Here is a 19,270-nt window from a genome sequence, read left to right as displayed (position 1 = left end):
CAAATTTAGTAGAGTGGCAGGATGCAAGATCAATATCCAAAAATCAGTGGGATTCCTCTACAACAACTAAGAGAACACAGAGAAGGAAAATAAGAAAGCAATACCACTTATAATAGCCTACCACAAATTGAGATACTTGGGACTGAAACTAACTAGAGACACAACAGAACATTTCTGCAAGATATAATTGATGTTGTTGTTATGTACCCTCGAGTAACCTGTGACTCAAAGCAACCATATGTACAACAGCTCTGAACCCTGCTCTATCCCGAGCCAACCTTATTGCCTCCAACACACCTACCCCCTTTACCCCAGTCACTGAGTCAATCTATCTCATTCAGAGTCTTCCTCTCTTGTGCTGCCCCTTTATCCTCTCAAGCATAATGTCCAAGGACTGGTCCCTCTTTACAATATGCCCAAAGTATGTCAGACAGAGCTTCAGAAGCCTTGTCTCCAAGGAGCAGACTGGTTTCATCCTCTACAAAACAAACATGTTTGTTCTCCTGGCAGCCCATTGTATACCACAACACCACAACTCAAAGGCATCAATTCATCTTCTATCATCATTAGTTATTGTTCAGCTTTCTCATGCATAAGTTGTAACTGTGAAGACCATCGCCTGGGTCAGGTACAACTCAATCTCCAGGCAGACATCATTGCATTGCCCTTCAGTACACTAGAGATATTCCTTACAGTAGACTTTCCCAATGCGGTATGTCTTTTGATTTTCTGGCTGCTGGTACCAAGAGTGTTGACTGTGAGTCAAGCAAACTAAAGCTATTAACAATCTCTAGACCTAAAGAAATGGAAAAATGTTCCCTGTTCATGGATAGGAAGACCTAATATTGTGAAAATGACAATCTTACCAAAAGAATCTACACGTTCAGTGCAATTCCAATACAGATACCAAATTCAGTTTTCAAGGAGATCGAAAGAAAATATGTCAAGTTTTTTGGAAAGAAAAGACCTTGAATAAACAAAGCACTTCTAAAAAAACAGAAATGATATGGGAGGCATAGCACTACCTGATCTCAAAAGCTACTAAACAGCAGCAGTACCCAAAACAGCATGGTACTGGTATGACAGCCACATAGATCAGTGGAACAGAACTGAGAACCCAGAAATGGGCTCAGCTATATATGGTCAACTGATATTCAAGGAAACAAAACCTATCATACAGGGAAATGACAACCTCTCCAACTAATGGTGCTGGCAAAACTGGACACCTACCTGAAGAAAGTTGAAACAGGCACATCTCACACCATACACAAAAATCCACTCAAGGTGGATCAGAGACCTAGGAGTAAAGCCCAAAACCATAATGTTTATGAGAGACAAAACTGGGATTAAGCTTAGACGCCCTAGTCTAAGGTATAAAGAGACTACCAAATAGAGCCAGAAATGCACAATCTGGAGAGGCTAAAATTGATGAATGAATCTTCTAAAGAGTAAAAATCCCTGTGTGCATCAAAACCTTTTTCCAACAGAGTAAAAAGAAAACCCACTGATTGGGAAAAAAATATTGTTTCCTATCAAACGGTTACAGAATCCTACAGGGCTTCCTCCCCCACAAAAAATGACTGATTACACAATTACAAAAGGGCAAAAGACATGGAAAGCATTTTCACAGAGGAAGACATGTGAATGGCCAACAGACACATGAAGAAATGCTCCAAATCACTGGCAATAAGAGATGCAAATCAAAATCACAATGAGATACCATCTCACTCTAGTAGCAGTGGCAAAGTTTAACAGTCCAGCAAGTAATAAATGTTGGAGAGTATGTGGCAAGATAGGAACTCTTATACATTGTTTGTGGGATTGTAAAATGGTACAACCACTCTAGAAGGCAGTTTGGTGCTTCCTCAGGAAACTGAACACAGATATTCCATATGACCCAGCTATTCCACTGCTTGGAATATACCCCAAGAGAATGAGAACTAATGCACAGAGACTTGTATACCAATTTTCATATCAGCGCTATTCACCATTACAAGAATATGGAAATAGCCCAAATGTCCCACCACAATGGAATGAAGATTGGAAAATTATGGTACATTCATATGATGGAATACTATGCAGCACAGAGAAGGAATGCTTTTGTAAGTCATTACCTATCTCAGGAAAGACTGGAGAGCATTATGCTAAGTGAACAAACTCAGTCCCATAAAGAGTGGGAGTGAAAGCAGAGGGGTAAGGATAGGGAGGGGAGGGAGTAATCATAGGGTTGCACAATTTGATTGGTGGAGGAAGGGGTGGGTTAAAGAAATGGGAAAGATATGGTGTGAAAAACAATATAAAAGAACTTTGTAAGTAAACCAGGTTTTGTTAGTGTTATGTGTCGCTGAATTGCCTGCAACTCATAGCGACCCTATGTACAACAGTCCTAAACCCTGTTCTATCCCATGCCAATCTTATCTCCGGCACACCTATTCTCATTACCCTAGTCACTGAATCAATCCATCTCATTGAGGGTCTTCCTCTCCTGCACTGCCCTCCTCCCTCCCAAGCATGATGTCCCTCTCCAAGGACTGATCCCACAGTGCAACATGTCCAAAGTATGTCAGATGAAGCTTCAGAATCCTTGCCTCCAAGGAGCAGCCTGGCTTCACCTTCTCCAGGACGAATTTGTTTGTTCTCCTAGCAGTCTATGGTATATTCAATATTCACCTCCAGCACCACAGCTAGTCATTGCCCAGATTTCTGATGCACAGCAAGTAATTGCAAATACCATGGCACCTTAGTTTCCAGACTGACATCGTTGCTCTTCAATACTTTGAAGAGGTCTCTAACAGCAGACTTTCTCAGTGCAATTAATCTTTTAAGTTCCTGGCTGCTGGTGCCAAAAGTGTTGAATTGTAGAGCCAAGCAAACTGAAGCTCTTAATAATCTCAATCTCTTCACCATCTATCATGATGCTGCCAATTGGCCCAATGGTGAGAATCTTTGTTTTCTTGATGTTGAGCTTCAATCCATATTGAAGGCTGCAGTCCTTAACCTTCTGCAGTGAATGCTTCAAGTCCTCCTCAGTTTCAGCAAGCAGGGTTGTGTCATCTACATAACACAGATTGTTGATAAGTCTACCTCCAATCCTGATGCCACACTTCTCCTCTTAGAGCCCAGCCTCCAGGATAATCTGTTCTGCATATAGATTGAAAAGATATGGAGATAGGACACATCCTTGATACACCCTTCCCAATTTTGAACCACACAGTTTTTCCTTGCTCTGTTCTGACGATTGCCTCTTGGTCCAAGTATAGGTTTTGCATAAGCACAATCAAACGTTCTGGGATTCCCATTCCTCTCAGAGCCAGCCACAGTTTGTTGTGGTCCACACAGTCAAATGCCTTTGCATAGTCAAAGAAACACAGAAAGACATTCCTCTGCTAGTCTCTGATTTCAGCCAAGATCCATCTGACATTAGTGATAAAATCCCTAGTACCATGGCCTCTTCTAAACCCAGCCTGGACTTCCGGCCGTTCTCTGTTGATGTGCTGTTCCAGTCATTTTTGGATAATCTTCAGCACAATCTTGCTTGCATGTGTTATCAATGATATCTGCACTCAGTCAGATTACCTTTCTTTGGAAAGGGAATAAATATAGATCTCTTCCAGTCAATTGGCCAGGTGGTTGTCCTCCAGATTCCTTGGCACAACTTGGTGAGCACATCCAGGGCAGTGTCAGTTTGTTGAAAAAATCGGTATGCCATCAATTCCTGGGGCCTTGTTTTTTGCCAATTCTTTCAGAGCCAGTTAAAAAAAATTTTTCTTTTACTATAAAACACCCTGACCATAATCAATGGCAATGATGGTATAAAAAACAATATGAAGGGAGCCCTGGTGGCTTAGTGGCAAGAAGCTGCACTGCAATCCCAGAAGTGCGCAGTTCGAATCCACCAGATGCTCTGCTGAAGAAGGAGGGACAATCTCCTTTAGTACCAGTCAGATCCGATTTGACGGTACACCCACACAAAAAAATAATTAAAAAGAATTAAAAGACAAAACAAAATGAATAAAAAAAATAGTATGAAACACAATGTATATGAATTTTGCAAGCAAATCAACATAAAATAAAATTAAAACAAAACAAAATAAAAACATCCATAGCATAAGAAACCTGATGAAGAATAACTGTGTATTGGATTAACTGTTAGTGAATATCCCTTCAAAAAAGAGGAATTCTGATAAACTTTAAAAAAGCCTTCAGTTATAAGTATTTTAAAATACAACTGAATAGAAGGAGAATACACTCTGCTCCAGATAAAGAGTACTTAGTTTTAACTGACCACGCATCTGATTTGACTTCCTTCCGTTTTGCATTAATGACTACCACTGACTCAGAACCAACCCACAGCTGATCCTCCCGTGGGTTTGCAGAGGCAGTAAACTGCATGGAAGGGGACTGCCCATCTGTCTCCTCTGGAGGAGGTGGCAGATTCAAAAGGAATTGCCTTTGAGACTGCAGTGCAGTTTCTTATATCTGGGCCACCAGAGCTCCCTCCATTTTGCACTACTTCATTTATTTACTCACCTTGGTTTTATCACAGATAGCTCTTCAAATATGCATTCTTTTCCTATGATCTGTCATCTATTTATCACAATTGTGAGGATAATTAAAGCTCAATAAACAACTAAAAAATGGAAAACGATTGTGTGAAAAAATGTTAAGTACCAACGTATAATGATTTTTAAAATTAAACACTAAAAAGTGAATTTTTAAAGTTTTTAAGTGAAACAATTTCCTTTTCTCAAATCTTTCATAAGCCATCATGTGGTCGTTAAGGATTCTATTCAAGAGAAGAAATGACAGTTCACCCCACTAAATTTATTACCTGCACTGAAGTTGCCCTCGTTTTGTTGGCAAGAGAAGCTCTTCCCTGAAGTGTAATCACATTGCTGTCACTGCAAATGATTGACGTTAGGTAGAACAGCAATTTGCTATCTAATCTTCATTGTAATTCTAACCCTGTCACTAGAGATGCCTGTTCTGATTAATGAAGTGGGTAACTCATCAAAATTCCTCAGCTATTTCCCTTTTGTCAGAAAGCTCAGTGATAATTGCATCAAAATTCTCAGTCATGGAAAAATAAACAATGAATTGTAACGAGGACAAAATGTCAATAAGTTTACAATTTATTTTTGTCAAACAGCATTAACTGTGATGCAACTAGTAGTCTATGGGAAGTGGCCAATGTTGGAATGGTAGGAATAAGCTAACAGTTTCCCTAGTCCCAACAGGCTGCTCCTAGGACAGAATGAATAGACACTCTATTGTGACACAGAGAAATAGTCTCCAACTTTACAAATTTCCTTTTGGACACTACTAGAGCTAACATGGTGTAGTGCTTAATGTGTTTTGCTAAACACAAAAGCTTTATATCCAGTGGTTTGACTCCACTGGTGTCTCTGAGGGAGAAAAATGGCCAGTTTCTTCCTGCTGAAGGCTTGTGGCAAGTTGGAATCACCCTGAAAGGAGTGGGTGGATCACTAAGGAAAAGACACTACAGATCTCATTACAGATCTGGGTTGAGGAGAAGATGGGAAATGAATGCCCTGTGAGAAGGAAAAGCACTGAATTTTGTGATGAGAGAGAAGTACTTTGTGACACAGGCTATTCTTATTTTCATCATTTTGCCCCAAAGAAGAGCAAGGAAAGCACTGTTTCCCAATCCTCCGCCACACGTTTCCTATAGCTAACCTGACTACAGACAATATTTTCAGTACCATATACCGTGCTGGAGTTGATTTAGGTCCTTCAGACAAGCTGAGAAGTGCAAATTTTGACAACCAATGCCAGGAGAAATTCCTCCACTGGCTATACACAAATGATTCTCTAGTTGAATCCTCTAAGATGTGATACTCCCTTTCCTTTTATATTTAAGTTTTTCTCTTTCCTTTTTTTTTTTTAAAAAAAATCCCCAAAATTTAAAAAAGCAAAACCAAAAAAGTTTTACTACAGAATTTTAACAAGCATACCAGTAAACAGACTCCTCTCTAAGCTTTTAAAATTTATCAGTATTTTATTAATACTGTTTGATTTCACCTTCTTTCTGCTTTTTCCCCTCCCCTGGGTGTTTACAAGCAAATCTCAAACACCACACATTATATAATTTCATCCATAAATAACGTCAGCAAGCATTCCTAACATAAGGATGTTTTGTTAATGCTTTTTAATTTTAAGAGTTTTAATTAAAATTTTTGCTGTTATTATCTCACAGGCATTCTATTTCACTCTAGATGTAATACAATTTCAGGAAGCAACTACTTTTTCTCACCATATAGTAAAATTCTGAATTAATCAAACCTTCCAGCTTATTTTAAAGAATTGCCATAATACTGCCTATAACTTGACTACTCATCAGTATTGTTATTGTTGTTGTTGTTGTTGTTAGTTGCTGTTGATGCGTAACAACGCTATGAACAACAGGTCTGAATCCTGTCCTGTGCCGTCCTCACACTTTCTGACACAGAGCAGCAGTCACTGTGTCAATCCACCTGATCGAGGTTGTTCCTCTCTTTTGTTAACTCTTTACCTTTCCCAGCTTCTTGTCCCTCTCCAAGAAACACCCCCTTCTAGCCTTTTATTAAGAGCCAACTTTCATGACCTGATTTTTCCAAAGTAGATGGCTAGACTTCTCTTGTAAGGTGTTTTTCTGTGGACTTAAACCAACAACCTTTTGGTAAGCATTTGTCGTTGTTGCTGTTGTGTACTGCTGAGACAGGACCAAGTCATAGCTGACCCTGAAGCGGGTCTGGTCAGGAGCAGATTGTGTTAATAATTTTCAATATACAGGGACTCCAGGTATATAAGGTAGACCTGATAAAATCAAGTCTTTGGGAAGGAAATACATGAAGAGAGAGACTTCATTTTCCTAATCCTGTGAGAAAAAAGGCCAGGGTGCTTTTCCATGTTTCTGAGTGAGACCTTAGTTTTAGTGGCCTTTTGGAAAGCACAGTCCTGGTGGCAAAGTAGGTTAAGTGTTGTGCAGCAAACTAAAAGGTCAGCAGTTATAACTCACCAGCCACTTCATGTCGAGAAATTAGACAATGTCCCAGTTTATCTGGTTTAGGTGAATCCAATAGAAGAAGGTCATTATGAGTTAAAATCAACTAACCAACAACAGGTTTGGGGTATATCACAAGCATAATATTAACACCAACTTGCGTTACTTTCCAAAAACCCTAACGAAATAGGCTGAGACTCTCCCCCAAGGAATTATGATTTGGGTCAGTATCACCCTATCTTTCATTGTTCCCTTTAACGTTCACAAGCAGGAAAGATCACAGACTTTGCAATCTTATTAAGAAAACATAAAATGTATTTCAGAGTAGGGTGAGAATTAAGAAGGCTATTTTCCAAGTAGTACAAAATTTCATAGTTAATCCCTTGTGGTTTCTGCTAATTAGCAATGACACTTATGAGGACTGCTGAATCTCCCCAAGAGATTTCACAATAAGATCAAAGAGAAAATGGGATAGGCTGAAAGTATAAAGCGTACAAAAACAGATGTGTTTGATAAAACAAAAAAGATCTAGCAATGAAATGTGTGGGGAAGCTATGTGAATAGGACTGCACCTAAACTTCTGTTTTGATAAGAGAATCTGCACTGATTTCTTCAGAAAGTCTCCTGTTAAATAATGTGGCTCAAATGAGATGTTAAGAGAATGTTTTGGGGAACCAATAAATCAGAGGAAATCACAGAAAATGATAGGAATTAAAGGATCCATGTTAGAACATCTCTTAGAAACAGATTCTATAAAGTCTTTCTGCAAATATTCTATAGAGTTATTATATGGTTGGTTGAACCATTTTGAGGGTGCTGAGAAGAGCTTCTTATTATCCAGAAACTCAGCTAGTTAGGCATTTCCTTCTTTTTTATCCTGTGGTCATACTTAGGTTGCTAAATATTCAAGTTTTATTACCCAAGGCAGTTTCAAGATTCTTTAGAACCAGGCTAGGTATATGAACTGGGACTGAAATAATGAGCTCAGAGGACGCGCCTACTCTTGGGGATCTTAGCAAAGACTGTCCTGCCTCCAGTCAAGTCTATGTCAAAGCCTGAGGGATATGGTGAGTGTCTGCCATGTTTCAGTTACAACCACACTGGAAGGCTCTGGATCACGATGGGGGAATCTAAATTAGAGATTGACTGAATTATATACGAATAACATAATCACACTGAAGAGCATGGAAGAAAATAACTGGAGGACTGAACATAATTCTCAAGAGATAACGGAAGCCAGGTTCCTTACTGTCAAAGGAAGACATTATGAATAAGCAAGTGAGAAGGCTACACTGAATTTTGCGGTGTTAAATTATTGACTCTTATAAAATTTTTTGCATTTATTACAATTGTAAAGAAATCCCCCACTATCTGATTATTTTGTGCTTTAATAACATATGTCTGGCAACAACAAACACCAAACAAGATCAGCATTGGTTGTGATGGTTAAGAGTTTGTGTCAGTTTGATGGGTTATGGTTTTTTCAGTGGTTTGGCAGTAATGGAAGGTTGTAATTTGGCATTTACATTATGCTTGGTCTTTGGAACCGAATCATGTTGTTAAGTGAACGGTGGGTTAATATCATCATGAATTCAGAATCATTTTAATATGCAGACACACAGGCAGAAAGAAGTTAAAACATAAGGAAAGGAGGGAGTACTGCCTGCTTGAATCCCATGCTCAAAAAAGGATGGAGGGGTGCTGAATGGGCAAAGAAGCCAATCTGAAAGATCTCTCAAAAGCTAAGTTTGGAGCGATTTTCACAACAAAATAAATAACAAAAATAATCTATAGAATAAATATACATGAATCCAAACTAATACATATAAATAAGGGAATGAAAGAATAAAGAAATAATTCTTCTAATATAAGAATTAATACATGTAAGTATAATGAGGCAACTACAAAATAATCATTAACTAAACCTGCACTAATAACACCTGCAAGCAAGTTCTACCAATCTAACTAAAACTAGTAAGTGGAAGTATAAGGAGAAATAGGATATTTACATAGTTTCACAAATCCCTCTAAGACATTTACCAATTACCCAAGAAAAAATACTGATTTTGCAGTGGAAAAATTAGAAAGACATCACTTTCACAAAGTGGTCAAGATAAACATCAATAGGAATAATTTACTAACATTGTGTTCCCTGATTATACTGAAAAGAGCACAGAATCACTTCCATAGTATTCTTGCTGGAAAAACAAAATGACAATCTAAGAAAGCTAAAATGTCAGACAGAACAAAATTGCAAGACATTTTACAAGTATAACTGACTAGCACTATTCAAAATGCCAAGGACATAAAAGATAAGAAAAGTCTTAAGAATTGCATGTAACAGATTAAAAGACAGTAAAAGAAAACCTTTTTTCTTTTTTTTCACTGCCAAAAGAACAAACAAATATGTCTTGGAGAAAGTGCAACAAGAATGCTCCTTCTTGATCCTTTTTTTTGGTTCATAAGCATGATGATTTGGTTCATGATTTTATATGGCAAGTGCCTCCCTAAAACCTTTTCATGATGTTGGCATATTACCTGGCTGACCTGGGGGAAACAAAAAGAAGGGAAAAAGGAAAAAAAAAGAATGCTCCTTAGACTAAGGGTTGCGAAACTTTGTGTCACATACATTGAGCATGGTGTTAGAAGGGATTAGTCTTGAAGAAAGATATCATGCTAGGAAAAGTGGAGGGCTAGCAAAGAAAGAGAAGATCCTCAGTGAGATGGATTGATACAGTAACTGTAACAATGTGCGTTAGTGTGGAAGAGATGATGAGGATGGCACAGCATAGGGTGGGGTACAGATTTGATGTTTACAAGATTGCTATGAGTAGTACTCGATGACACCTAATAACAACAGAGAGAAACTTTTAGGAAGGAGCTCTGGTGGCTGAGTGGTAAGGAGTTGTTTTCTCAACTCTAAGGCTGGTGGTTTGTATCCACCAGCTGCTCTGTGAGACAAAGAGGTGAATCTTCTTGGTGATTTACTGTCTCTAAAAACATCCTCAAAGGTCCACTGTACGTTAGTTCTTATTCAATGGCACATAACAAGAATAAAGAGAAAACTGAGGGAGCTCTGGTGGACTAGTGGCAAGAAGCTGCACTGTAATCCCAGAGGTACAAGGTTTGAATCCACCAGAAGCTCTAACGGAGAAGGAGGGACAATCTCCTCCTGAACCAATCTGATCTGATTTGATGGTACACACACACACACACAAATAATAAATTTTTTTTTTTAAAATAAAGAGCAAACTGAAGGTACTACGGAATTCTTATTAGTCCAAGATCAGAAAAAAAAAACACAACAAACCCTCACATTATAGAGAAACTGCTGATATTCTCAGAGGTCTTTTGTTAGGTGCTGGACCACTTGACTATGACTCATAGTGACAACAGATATGAGCCTTGCCCTATCCTGCAGTAGCATCATGATCACCATCTTTTAAGATGAGCTAATGGTATCTCATCACATTGTATTTCATGATGGATCTAGGAATGACTGTTTTTATTATGAAAGCAACCCCATTTTTTCTCACCTTTTCATCCCTGACATAGAAGATCATATGACCATCTGATTAAAAATGTCCCATGCCAATCCATCTGACTTCGCCAATACCTATATGTCAATATATATGTAATCCACTTCTTTCTTAATAACGCCCCATTTTTCTACATTTATGTTTCTCACATTCCATGTTCCAATCACTAGTTTCTGTTTATAGCTGTTCATCCTTCTAAGTGTTTCCATATCTGAGAACTCAGCTTCAATTGCCATGTCTACTAGCCCAAGCGTGTTCTATTGTACCTAAGGTTTTTGAAGGCCTGTTATTTTGGTAGTGGATGGCCAATCCTTCCTAGTCTTTCTTTTCTTTTTTTTTTTAAATAATAGTATCTGACAAAAATTTTACAGAAAGGAGCAGGTGAAAGACATTTACCCAATTAAAGAAATAACTGATAGAGTCAGAGTTGCTCCCCACCCTTGCCACATGTGTCTTGACCCAACCCTTTCTCTATTTTACCAGCATCCTTTTCTATTTCTGCCTACACCATTCAATACCTCACTCCCTTAACCAGCCTTTGATATGATGGTTTAAGTCTCAAGCCATTGGGGTTTCTGTGATTACAAACACCTCACACTGCTGCCCGTCTTTTACGATGGGGCTAGTATCTCCTGAATTTAAAGAGTCTCTAAGTACAACTATCAGGTACAAGTATCAGGAAGGGTGAGTAACAGGATAATATCCATATGCATATGCACCGACAACTAGAACCAAAGAGGAAGAAATAGAAAATTTCTACCAATTTCTGCAGTCACAAATAGATCAAACATGTAGTCAAGATGCATTGGTAATAATGGGTGATTGGAATGTAAAATTTGGGAACAGGGAAGAAGGATCAGTAGCTGGGAAACATGGACTTGTTGACAAAAACTGAGCTGGAGATAGAATGATAGAATTCTGCACATTCAATTATTCATTGCAAATACTTTTATAAGTAACACAAATGCAGGCTGTACACATGGATTTCATTTGAAGGTATGCATAGGAATCAAATCGATTACATCTGTGAAAAGAATCACTGGCGAACTCAATATCAGCTGTGAAAACCAGGCCAGTTGATTGTGGAACAGATCACCAACTACTCATATGCAAGTTCGACCTGAAACTGAAGAAAATGAAATCAAATCCACTGGAACCAAAATCTGACCTTAAGTCTATCCCACTCGAATTTCGTCTATCCCACTTGAATCTCAAAACCATCTCAGGAACAGGTTTCAGGACTTGAACACCAATGAGTGAAGACCAAATGAGCTGTGGGAGGATACATGAATATTAGAAGAGGAACAAAAGACCAAGAAGGATGTCAGATGAGACTCTGAATATTGCATTAGAGCGCCAAGAAGCCAAAGCTAAAGGAAGAAATCAAGAAATTAAAGAGCTGAACAGAAAATTTCAAAGGGCAGCTCGGGATGACAAAGCAAGGTATTATAATGAAATGTGCAAAGAGCTGGAGTCAGAAGGGAAAAAGGGTCAAACTCACTCAGCATTTCTTAAGCTGAAGGAATTGAAATTCAAGCCGCAAGTGGCAATACTTAAGGATGTTTTGGGCAGAATGTTAAATGATCCAAGAAGCATTAAAAGAAGATGGAAGAAGAATACACAGTCACTGTATCAGAAGGAATTGTCTGACACAGAAGAATTTCATGAAACGATGTATGAGGAAGAGCTTGTGGTGAAGGACAAGTTCAAGCTGCTTTGAGAGAATAGGCAAAAAACAAGGCTCCAGCTGACATATTTCAACAAATTGGCGCTGCCCTTTATGTGTTCACTAAGTTGTGCCAAAAAATCTGGAGGACAGCCAGCTGGCCAACCGACTGGAAGAGATCGATATTTGTTTCCATTCCAAAGAAGGGTGACCCAAAAGAGTGCAGAAACTATCGAACAATATCATTGATATCACATGCAAGCAAGATTCTACTGAAAATTATCCAAAAACAACTTGTGTATCAACAGAGAACTGCTAGAAAGGCAGGCTGGGTTCAGAAGCTGCTTGAGAGCTAGACAATGAATAAGGATATCAGAACAAGATTTGACGTCTTAGAGCTTTCATTTTGGAGAATAGTGCTAAAAATTCCATGGACTGTCAAAAGAACCAACAGGTAAGTCTTGTAGAAAGTATAGCCAGGGTGCTCCTTGGAGGCAAAGATGACAAAGCTTTGTCTCAATAGTTTTGGCTTATTGCTAGGAGAGGTCATTACTTGGAGAAGGACATCATGCTTGAAAGGTGGAGGATCAGTGAAAGACAGGAAGACCCTCAACCACATGGAATAAGACAAAGATTGCTGCAATGGTCTTGCGTTATGTCAATAGCAATGAGGATGGCAAAGGACAGAGCAAGTTTCAAATCTGTTGTTCACAGGGTGCTATGACTCATACTCAACTCAATGGCATCTAAAAACAAAAGATTCATATCAAGCAAAATCTGTGGCAGAGTGAAAGTAATTTCTAATTTCTCATTTTCCTATTTTAAACATACTCAATGGTACTTTTAAAATTGAGCAATCTACTGTAGGTGAGTCACCAATTTTTTAAAATATGTAACAACTTGGTGAGCACATCTAAAGCAGAGTCTGTTTGTTGAAGTATGTGAATTGGTATGTTGTCAAATCCTGGGGCATTGTTTTTTGCCAATTCTTTCAGAGCACCTTGAACTTCCTTCATCACCACAGGCTCTTGCTCATATACTGTTTAATGAAATACTTCTGTGCCCGTCAATTCCTTTTGGTAAAATGACTTTATACTTTTTCCATTTTATTTTAACGTTTCTTGGATCATTTAGTATTCGGCCCAAAGTATCCTTAAGTATTGCAACTTGAGGCTTGAATTTGTTCTTCAGTTCCTTCAGCTTAAGAAATGCTGAGTGAATTTGGCCCCTTTGGTTTTCTGACTTCAACTCTTTGCACATTTCATTATAATACATTAGTCTTCCCATGCTGCCCTTTGAAATCTTCTGTTCGCCTCCTTAATATCTTGATTTCTTCCCTTTGCTTTGGCTTCTCGTTACTCCAGTGCAATATTCAGAATCTCTTCTGACATCCACCTTAGTCTTTTCTTCCTCCTCTGTCTTTGTAATGACCCCAGCATTCTTCCTGGATGATATTCTCCCATAGCTCATCTGGTTTTGCTCATTAGTATTTAAGGCCTCAAACCTGTTCCTGAAATGGTTTTGAAATTAAGGTGTGATAGACTCAAGGTCAAATTTTGGTTCCCATGGATTTGATTTCATTTTTCTCAGCTTTAGCTTGAACTTGCATATGAGTAGTTGGTGGTCTGTTCCACAGTCAGCACCTGGCCTAGTTTTCACAGCTATTATTGAGCTGCTCCAGTAATTCTTTCCAAAAATGTAATCAATCTGATTCCTATGCATACCATCAGGTGAAATCCATGTGCATGGCCGGTGTTTGTTTCTTATAAAATGTATTTGAAATAAATAAATCGTTGATTGTACAAAATTCTATCTCCAGCTTCATTTCTGTCACCAAGTCCATGCTTTCCAACTAATGATACTGCTTCTCTGTTTCCAACTTTTGCATTCCAGTCACCCATTATTATTAATGCGTCTTGACTGCATGTTCGATCAGTCTCAAAAGTTGGTAGAAATCTATTTCCTCCTCTTTGGCTCTGGTTGTTGGTACAAGTATTTGAATGATAGTGGTATTCACTGGACTTCCTTGTATGTGTATGGATAGTATCCTGTCACCACAATATTATATCTCAGGACAGATCTAAAAATGACTTTTTCTTTAACTATGAAAGCAATTCCAATTTTCCCTCACCTTTTCATCTCCAGCATAGTAGATTATATGATCCTCTGACTCAAAATGCCCCATGCCAGTCCATCTCATTGTGGCAATACCTAATATTTCAATATTTATGTGTCCCATTTCTTCCTTAACAATATCCAGTTTTCCTACATTCATGGTTCTCAAGTTCCATGTTCTAATCATTAGTGCTGTCTACAAAGGTTCCTCCTCTTTTGTGTTTTCATACTTGAGGGCTCAGCCTCAGTTGCCATATCTGCTAGTCTAAGGGTACTCTATTGTACAGATGGTTTTTGAAGGCCTGCTAATTTGGAAATGGAAGCCCTGGAGGACAACCACCTAGCCAACTGACTGGAAGGGATCTATATTTGTTCCCATTCCAAAGAAAGGTGATAGTGTGTGGAAATTATTGAATATTAGCATTAAGAACACATGCAAGCAAGATTCTGCTGAAAATTATCCAAAAACAACTGGAACAGCATATCAACAGAGAATTGCTAGAAGTGCAGTCTGGGTTTAGAAGAGGCCATGGTTCTAGGGGTATTATAGCTAATGTTAGATGATCTTGGCTGAAAGCAGAGAGCACAAGAGGAATGTCTTTCTGTGTTTCATTGATTATGCAAAGGCATTTGACTATATGGATCATAATAAACTGTGGCTAACTCTGAAAAGAATGGAAATTCCAGAACACTTGATCATGCTTATGAAAAACCTATACTTGGACCAGGAGGCAGTCATCAGAACAAAGCAAGGAAACAATGCATGGTTTAAAATTGGGAAGGGTGTATGACAGGGATGTGTCCGATCTACATACCTTTTCAATCTATCTTCAGAACAGATTATACAGGAGGCTGGGCTCTATGAGGACAAATGTGGCATCAGGATTGGAGGAAGACTCATCAACAATCTACATTATGGAGATGACATAACCCTTCTAGCTGAAACTGAGGAGGACCTGAAGTGCTTGCTGTAGAAGGTCAACGACTGCAGCCTTAAGTATGGACTGGAATTTAACATCAAGAAGACAAAGATTCTCATCACTGGGCTAACTAGCAGCTTAAAAGATGGTGAAGAGACTGAGATTGTTCACAGCTTTAGTTTGCTTGGCTATACAATCAACACTCTTGGTACCAGCAGCCAGGAAAGTAAAAGACAAATTGCCTTGGGAAAGTCCACTGTCAGAGACCTCTCCAAAGTACTGAAGAGCAATGATGTCAGTTTGGAGACTATGGTGCATCTGATCTAGGCTATATTCTTTGCAGTTACTTGGTATATGTCAGAAAGCTGGACAATGACTAGGTATGATAAAAGAACTGAAGTCTTCAAGCTGTGGTGCTGGAGAGGAGTACTGAATATACCATGGATTGCTAGAAGAAGAAATAAGTTCCTCCTAGAGAGGGTGAAACCAGTCTGCTCCTTGGAGGCAAGGATTCCGAATCTTCGTCTAACATACTTTGGACATGTTACAAGGAGGGACCATTCCTTGGAGAGGGATGTCATACTTGGGAGGATGGAGGAACAGCACAAGAGAGGAAGACCCTTGATGAGATGGATTCAATGACTAGGGTAATGGGCATAGGTGTGTCAGAGACAACAAGGTTAACACAGGATAGAACAGGGTTTAGGACTGTTGTACACAGGGTTGTTGCTATGAGTTGCAGGTGACTTGATGGCACATAACAACAACTATGTATATGTGTATGAATTCATTTTACCAGTTCTGCCTAAAATAGAAATGATTTCTTTTTGTAAAGTGAATGCTGATAAACTTAGAAAATTAATTTTCTAGGGAGACTATGCCTTATTTGTTTCTCATTGGTTGGGTAAGGACGTATCATGGCATTTCTACTTTATACCCTCTCAAGATGGTCCACTGTTCCTTACTCAAATTTTAATTTTCTCTTTGAAATTTGACTTGTCTTTATAGGATGTCATACCAACTCTATCTGTCATGTAGGACAAGACATCAAAGAGTCCTTAACAATTTTTCTGAGAATGTCATCCCAACTCTTCAACATTTCTTTCTATTGCACCTCCCTCTTTAATTTTTACAGCAAAAAATGACCAAATTCTAGATGTTAATATCTGAACACTCGAACATGTATCACTAATCATGTCTAATTATTTTACTATTTTGACTACCTCTTTCTTTTAACTTAGTTACCCACATCATGTTCAAATCTTTATTACTGATTTTCAAAGTCTTTAAAAAGTTCCCTTAATAATCTTCCTGACATTTTCTTTTCTCTTCTGAAATCCATTCATTTAAGAATTCATACCATTAACTTTCACTGAATTTCAGAAATACTGAAGGCCCTGGGCAGGTACTGTGGGAGATATAAAAATATACATATTTATCTTTTTTCATTCATCCTTCTAATTTACATACCCCTCAAGTAATTCCTTTTACCTGAAACGTCATAAGGCCCAATATACCTTTTACCAATTTCAATTCATTGGAAGAAACGCCTAAACTATCTGCTTTAGTGGCCTAGGGAGGATGCTCATTTATCTATAAAAAGTTGGCCAGTTAATTTCCCAGGAAGAGAAAATACAAGAAGACTAACAAAACAGAGAAACCATTACAGGAGAAGCAGAATTGGGGCTTATACGGGCAAATAAAAAGTTTTTGTATCTTCTGAATAATCTTTAAGACTTTAAATATCTAAGTGTCAAAAACAAAGCAAAGCTTTACAAAAACTACCAGGGAGCTACCTTAGATCCTACTTGAAGAGGATAGAAAAATCCCAAATTTATCTCTTAATTTTCTAGGGTTATGCTGGAGAATACAAACGACCAGCTCAGAAAAAGGGATGCCTTGCTCATTAGTTGAGCAGCACAGAACAAACTATGTGGGCACTTTAGTTATTTGTGATCCTGGGGAGTTTTGTGGCCTCTCCTCAACTTCTGATGAAGCTCCTTGTTATTTACACTACGGGATTCTGGGGGAAAAAAGAAAAAGATGCTAAAATTCCCACCTGGTAATTGTCCTTGGAAATTTGTATTAATAATTCTTTCAATTTCTTCTTTCTTTCTTTTGCCATTTTTTCTTCTTCCAGAGGAAGTTGAGCACTTCCAAACAAGTCTGTTCCTGGCTTCTTTTGATAATTTTCTTCTTGCTTTTTCTTCTCTCTATTAATAATAGTTTAAAGAAAAATTGTGTCTGTTATTTCACCTTTTCCCCCCCTCTAAATATAGCTCTACTTTATAAGTAAAAAGCTATACACATATCCCTTGTTGCTGTCATTGTGTACCAAAGAGTCGGAACCCATCCATAGCCGACCCTCGGCCAGGTTTTCAAAGGGAGTGATTGCACAGGAGAAGACTACCCATCTTTCTCCCACAGAGCAGCTAGTAGCCTCAAACAGTATGTCTTTGGGATTGCAATGGAGCTTCCAGCCACTAGGCCACCAGAGCTCCCTATATAGATCCTTTATAGTAGTTTAGTAGTGGTATAGAAGGCCCCAGATGAGATGGATTGATACAGCGACTGGGACAATGGGGGTTTGTATGACAGAATTAGTGAGACTGGCTCATGACAGGGCAGGCTTCAGAGCTGCTGTACATAACTGCTATGGGTCGCAGGCGACTCAATGGACAACATAGTCATTTTACAGTTACACAGTTTCACAGATTCTACTAGTAATTTTTATTTAGTTTAACATTAAACAGTATTTTATTATGATCTGAGAGTTAATGGCTACTATTATTATATGCTATAGGGGTGAAAATGACCAACAGTTGATCCTCTAGTGAGTCTTCAGAGGCAGTTAATTTATGTAAGAGGCGGAAACTGACCATCTTTCTCCCATTGGAGCAGCTGGAGGATTTGAACCACTTGCCTTTGGTTGGTAGTGCAACTCCTTACTCACCAGGCCATCAGAACTCCCTAATGCCTACAGTTATTCTATAATACAAATTTTCTGATTTCTTACAAGGAATGGCAGGGTGATTTCAAGTAAGAGAGAAATGAGTCTTACCACAAGGCTGTTACAAGGTTTCTAGGGAGAAAAGAATCAAGTGTTAATGAAGAAAGGATAGAATATAGAAAAATTTAAAAAACAGATGAAGCTAAACAAAATAGAACATGATGACGTTAAGAAAAAGATCTGAATGAAGGGAAGTATAGGTAGTTTCTGGTATACAACACAATCCCATTCCAAACAGTCCATCGTAAATCAGTTAAGATGTGAGTTGAACACCTTCACCTACCCCCCTCCCCACTAAGTTTTCATTATTAAAGCCCTTCTAAAACAGTATCTTAAAGATAAATCTTATTTCTATTTGTGGTTTGGAAATACTACATATAAATGTATTTTTAATACCCAAACTGGAAAAACTCACTGCCTGAACTGATTCTGGCTCATGGCACCCCTCAATCTGGTTTTAGGAGACTGTCTATCTTTCTCCTGTGGAGTTCCTAGTGGACTCAAACTGCCAACCTTTGGCTAGCAGCTGGGATATAATACACTAGACCACCAGTGCTTCTTATTTTGATATATACATAATTAAAAACCCACACATCATAAAAATTTACTCTAAAGACAAAACTGGTCTTTGCTTTATAGGGTCGCTATGAGTCGTCTACAACTCAAAAGCACCTAACAACAACGACGATGACGACAACAACAACAAAATTATCTCTTGATCCTTCTGAAATTACAAAACATTAAGTCCATACTCTAAGACTGGTTTATGAGAAAGTTAATACCAGTACTGATACATCTATTAGGCATACTCAGTTCAACTGCTATATATGTCATCACCAGAAGTGAATATTGCTCAACTTTTATCTCTTGTGACTTTCAACTCCAACTTCATACTGGACCAAGTCATACCTGCTATATAGCAGTATTTAAAACAGCAAATCATACCAATGAAGATCTGTGAGAGAATACCTGAGAAAGACAACACCAGCACTTTACATCTGTAATACTGTACATCGT

At 38.4% G+C, this 19,270-nt stretch overlaps 1 protein-coding gene across 1 annotated transcript in view; it reads right to left on the bottom strand.

Moving 5' to 3' along the window:
- The window catches only part of KIAA1407 (KIAA1407 ortholog), a 152,180-nt gene that overhangs the window by 88,059 nt on the left and 44,851 nt on the right, over positions 1 to 19,270 (bottom strand). The window contains exon 6 of the mRNA XM_006884323.1: positions 17,303 to 17,456. Within this exon, the coding sequence (XP_006884385.1) occupies positions 17,303 to 17,456 (154 nt within the window). The remainder of the gene's footprint in view (positions 1 to 17,302; positions 17,457 to 19,270) is intronic.

This window comes from Elephantulus edwardii, unplaced genomic scaffold, assembly GCF_000299155.1.
Source record: "Elephantulus edwardii isolate Elephantulus edwardi_28Jun2011 unplaced genomic scaffold, EleEdw1.0 scaffold00032, whole genome shotgun sequence".
NCBI lineage: Eukaryota > Metazoa > Chordata > Mammalia > Macroscelidea > Macroscelididae > Elephantulus > Elephantulus edwardii.
This window is presented reverse-complemented; position numbering and strand designations above follow the sequence as displayed.